This window comes from Atta cephalotes (genome assembly GCF_000143395.1).
Source record: "Atta cephalotes unplaced genomic scaffold scaffold00031, whole genome shotgun sequence".
Lineage (NCBI taxonomy): Eukaryota > Metazoa > Arthropoda > Insecta > Hymenoptera > Formicidae > Atta > Atta cephalotes.
In genome coordinates, this window is record NW_012130095.1 from 3,741,908 (window position 1) to 3,747,346 (window position 5,439).

Below are 5,439 nucleotides of genomic sequence, written 5' to 3' on the forward strand. Positions count from 1 at the left end.
TATATATATATATATATATATATATATATATATATATATATATATATATATATATATATATATATATATATATATATATAGAGCACATTTTATGAATATAATTTAATTCTTTTCTGAAAAGTATCCGTTTTTTATGAATAAAATATTAATAAAAATAACTTCTTTTTAAATTAATTAGAATTTTTTTAAGAATATATTGTCTCAATTATTGAAAATCAAAAAGTATATAAAAGTCAATTTTAAATAATTATTTTTTATTATAGTTTATGTAAGAATAAAAAGGGAATTTGAGAAAATAATGCAATATATAAGTATTTGTTGTAAACGACTTTTATGTACAAATGATCGATGTTTATACAACATATGTTTCTACATCCATTTTACTAATACTGTATAATAGCTATTCTATTTACAAAACTTTTTGTCTCTTGTCATATAAATTCGCGTTTTTTTCGCTTATGTAGGCAGTGTACTTTTCAAGATCTTTTAGATCCATGGCCCCAAACGACTCTCGAGTACGTTGGCTGCGTCAACGCGTCCCATCAGTCTTAAATGATTCAGTAAGTCTGCTAGAGCTGTGGCTTCACGGTGTCTAGCTTCCCATAAGTCCAAAATATGTTCCGTTGGACTCGCTTTTGTTGCAAAATAGTCGACATATCTTAAAATATCGTCTCAGTTTAAATCATTTGTCAAATCGTAAAAAAAGATAAACTGTAAAGAATTAAAACTCACCGGTCTACTTGCAGTCTCTGAGCTAGCATCCGCCAATCATTGCCGCGTGCACTTGGCGGATCTAAACATTGACATAGTTGCTTTCTAAGCGTCTTAGAAAATCTGCAATTATCAAAATTCAATATTACATTAGCTTCACTTTCTATTGTTAAAAGTAAAAATATATTTTAATCCTACTTTTTTAAGAGAATATAAAAAATACCTGAAGGGTCTTGGTATGACGGATTCTGTGGATCTCGTTGAATTCTTTCCCCGTAAAACAACAGAGGATTCCGTTTTATTTCTTTTTCCATTCATATTATTCCTTTTTACAAGATCGAGATCGATTCTGAGAAGCAAACCTTGATCCTCAAAACCACGTTGACAAGCACGAAATTCAAAGCCAAGCCTGAGATCGCCAATGACTTTTTCTATCCTAAAGGAGCGCCGAATGCTAATCCTCGAGGATACCCAAATGCGCCGGTAAGGTACTTCCTGTCGCTCGGCAAAACCGCTCTCTCTATCTTCGAGATCGACACGGAGTGATGTGCCGCTAGCGCGAAATCCGAGAGTACTATGATCGATATAAGTGCTACCTAAACGGCGTTCCTGCGGAAAAATTACACACAATTCGCGAATATAACAACCGCGAAAAATTTATTATGCAAATAATAATTCAATATAAGGGTTCTCTCCTCTACACTTATTTCAGTTTGTACTCAATTTTACTAATTATTGTTTGCTAATGTAAATGGAATCTGAACTGATGCACAAGAGAACTCAATTCCAGAATCGAAACGTTTGTCAGTTTACATTTTACTTTTAAACTTTTGTTTGCTAAGTATACATCCTAATTGCTTGCAAATTGTATTTTATCACTTGCGCTGTATATAATTTACGCATTAATAACCGCGGAAGTTCAATTTTATTTGTATTGGATTTATTCTTAGAGAATCACAAATATTATTATTTATTTTATTTATTTAACGAATAATAATGTAGATATGGCATATATTTATTAAGATTTAACATATATATTTGATATTTCGTACTCACTCGTTCGCTTATGATCTTGAGCGATGCCTTGGTGTCTTCGAGCACGTGACATCTAATGTGATCGCGCTCACGAGACACGAAAACCGCAACGCAAAGCCGTTTCACGGCCAATCCGGGTGCGACTACCGAATTTTCTCCAGCCACAGCGAAAACGCTAGGCGTCTCCGTGACGAGGAATACACCAGCATGATCGAGCTGTGCGAATGGTTGACCTGGTAGATTCGTTGGATCACCGCCAAGCATCAGCACTTTGCGCCACGTCGTCACGGACGGCGAACCGTTCGAGCTCATCGATGAATTTGTGGAATTGTTTGAACGCGTCTCTAGATCGATCTCAGTTGACCACAGGCTCAGCTCCCAGTTTCCAGTTCTCAGCTCGGCGCAGTGCTCAAACTGGAGAATCACTGGCTTCACGAGATCGACGTTCGCGGGACCGCAGGCCACTACGGCGGACAATAGTGTAAATCCAGGTGGAAGATTCGGTCTGAAGGAATTTTCTCCAAGTACGGCGAGATGTAGACTGTGCCGACGACCTCGCGGGATTGCACCTTCCGGAACCGACATCGAAACACTCACTTCGGGTACAACCAGAAGAGCGCCTTGCTCGTCGATTATGGCTCTCACGATGAAGCCACTACCGTCATCCATCGCAGATCGTTCATTCTCATCCGGTCTTTCATCATCGTCCTGTTCATCATCATCCTCGTTTGTGCTTTCTGGATTCGCTTGATATGTCGACCCTAAGAATGTATATATAAGACTTGCGATAGGTGAAGAGCTTTCATCTGTGCGCGGAAAAAGATTATTTAAATTTATTAAATATTTTCGCAATGTTTAAAAATGAATTCATTTCAAAATAAATAAGAGAGTCAAGCATATTCTTTCTCGATTATTTAACAGGGAAGTGATTTATCGAAACTGATTATATAAAGAGCTTTCGTGCGCTCAAATTTATGGAAATTTCTTACGAGAAGACCGTCCCTCCTCATTATCTGACATGCCGCGTCCTCGTTGCGAGTTCTTGCAAGAAGACCTGGTTACGGAAGAGCTTGGCGATGGTCTTGTTGTCGACGGTAATGACAATTGCGGAACATCATAATGATGCTCGGAACAGGATCTACACATTGCGCCAGAGCATTGCGTAAGATTATATAAATGTAACTGGATGCTGATTCGTATTATATACCATGTTCTCATTATTTTGATTGGTATATATGGATATACCTGGGTAGCCTGGCGGCGTTCGATTCATCAATCACATGCTCAAGACGTCTATCGCTAGTCAAAACGGAGCGTTCGTTTTTAGAAACGACTGATTTTGCGAGATCACCTGGACGACGAAAATCCAATCTCGCAACGCCATATAACGCTTCCATTCTTTCTTTCCGGCGCATCAAGCGAACGAAGAAAATCGTCGTTACGGCCAGAATTATCGCGGCTAAACTCAAAGTGATCCACAATGCGAGAATATTTCTGTAATCGACCGCTCTAGTCGCTACAAGGAATAAAATACCTATTGTTTTTTTTCTTCTATTTTAGAAGAAAACATTTAAAAAAAAATTCAACCGGTTTGTTTTACCTTCCTTGAATACTCTTGGCCCATCTTGTCCAAGGGCTGCATGCAATAAGCAGGGAAATGTTTCAAATATATAATGACAAAGATACAACATACAATTTTACATCAATAATTTACATCACGAGGCTAGAACAATTAATCATTTTGGAAGGTCTTCGTAGATTTCAATTTTATCCACTGATATTTTATCGATGAGTCATCGCGCATGCAAAGTCATCAAATTTTACGAATGGCAATCGAATGCAGAGTTAAAAGGGCCGCTTGTTCCAAATAAATCGTTAAGCATCGAGTGCGAGTCACGAAGAACAATAAGAAGCAGAAACACGGCTGGGGCTCACCATTACATCGATCCGCAGAGCAAGACTCGACGATGATGTCCTTGCCTTGACAGAGACGACCGCCGTTGCTCGGTGGGGGGTCATTGCAGGATCTCCTCCTTACTCTCGAACAATCGGGACCGCATGCGGACCACGAGGTCCAAGTTGACCATCTGCCGTCAACCGCTGCATACAACGGGGCGAAGTTGAAAATCTCGATTAAATTGCGATTATCTGATTTGCGAGATGGCAAAAGAATGAATACATCTGTATCGCGTATCTCGATCGAGACGCACATTTGTGCGCGTTTTAGTACATGTCAATATGGGGTTTGTATTTGTATTAAGTTATATTCTATTACAATTTTTGTATTAAGTTATATTCTATTACAATTTGCGACACACTATTACAATTTACTTTATGTTACAAGTGACGCATGAGTGAGTCTTTGTAGTTTACCTACCGGGGCAGGAAGGATTGCATTCTACCCTTTGTGTAGCAGGCCCTGGGCACGTTTGACCGCCGTTGATTGGAACAGGATTTGTACATGTTCTTGTCCTCTTTTGTACGCCTCTACCACAACGAACACTGCACTCTGACCATCCGGACCAGGACGACCACCCGCCGTTCACTGAGAATGGATCGGAAGAAAAAAACAAGGATAACCAGCAAAATTAAAACGGGAACAAATAACACCTTGTTACACCCCGCGGCTCAAACAGGCCAAGACAGTGAATTGCTTATCCAATGTAACGTCAATTAAAAATAAGAAAGTCAAATTGTAATCAACGTGAAATCTGCAAGCGCAGCTTTACATTACAAATTTATTTACGAGGAACTATGAATATATAATGAATAGAGGGTAGAACAATACAATGATATGATATATTATTACAATTATCATTTTTAGAATATAAATATAAAATAGAATTATACGTATACATTGAGAAAAATTTTTTGATTATATCAACAAGAATTATAAGTAAAATATATAGAATCTAATAGTACTAATTCGAATTCTAATTATCGTAATTGAATTTCTAGTTATTTCGAGTAAAATGTTTGATAGATTTTACTATAAGTATTTCTCTAGTTAAATCTATTAGATTTTTCATTTATGCAACCATTTTTTTCTACATATATTTTAGGTAAAACGAGTTTAATATTTTAGATAAAAAGAACTTTTTTTAACTTCTGTAGGATAAATTGTAAAATTGTAAGTTGTATATTTTTAACATGTTTAGCCATTTCTTCAATTATCACGCATAAGCGTTCTTTAACCGCATCCATCCGACGATTTGTAGAAAAAAAGAAAACAGGTTACCGTAGACAGTGAGTACCGCTGGTTCACTAACTCTCCTTGCGGCGATGTTCTCAGCGACGCAGGAATAGTTCCCTTGATGCCTCAATTCGGCTTCTCCGAGGAGCAGATGCCCGTCGGCGGATTGTACAAAGCCAGTCGCAGAGGACATCTCGTTGGGGTTCGCGTCGGCGGAGGCGGAAGCTTCGCCAGCAGCGGCCGTCTCGAGAGGAGAGCCATTCCTAAGCCAATAAACCTTTGGCGATGGTATACCCAAAGGCGGCGAGCATCGTAGTTCCGCATTGCGGCCGACTTCCACCGACAGTGAATACGGTGGTGACAGGAAATGCTTCTTCAGATCTACATCGGCACGATCAATTTTTAATATTCGCTCGGAAACATGTCGTTCGAGAGGACGTCGAAACGAAAAATGAAAACGGAAAGAGAGAGAGAGAGAGAGAAAGAGAGAGAGAGAGAGA

At 38.5% G+C, this 5,439-nt stretch overlaps 1 protein-coding gene across 1 annotated transcript in view; it reads right to left on the minus strand.

Annotated features, from left to right (window-relative positions):
• Nucleotides 1-486: 486 nt before the first annotated feature.
• LOC105621007 (netrin receptor UNC5C-like) overlaps nt 487-5,439 on the minus strand; it is a 10,680-nt gene continuing 5,727 nt past the window's right edge. Inside the window, exons 4-13 of the mRNA XM_012202484.1 lie at nt 4,985-5,320; nt 4,124-4,291; nt 3,682-3,846; nt 3,347-3,382; nt 2,992-3,262; nt 2,736-2,884; nt 1,768-2,507; nt 935-1,320; nt 733-834; nt 487-658 (exon numbers count right to left, since the gene is read on the minus strand). Coding sequence (XP_012057874.1) covers nt 487-658; nt 733-834; nt 935-1,320; nt 1,768-2,507; nt 2,736-2,884; nt 2,992-3,262; nt 3,347-3,382; nt 3,682-3,846; nt 4,124-4,291; nt 4,985-5,320 — 2,525 coding nt within the window. The remainder of the gene's footprint in view (nt 659-732; nt 835-934; nt 1,321-1,767; nt 2,508-2,735; nt 2,885-2,991; nt 3,263-3,346; nt 3,383-3,681; nt 3,847-4,123; nt 4,292-4,984; nt 5,321-5,439) is intronic.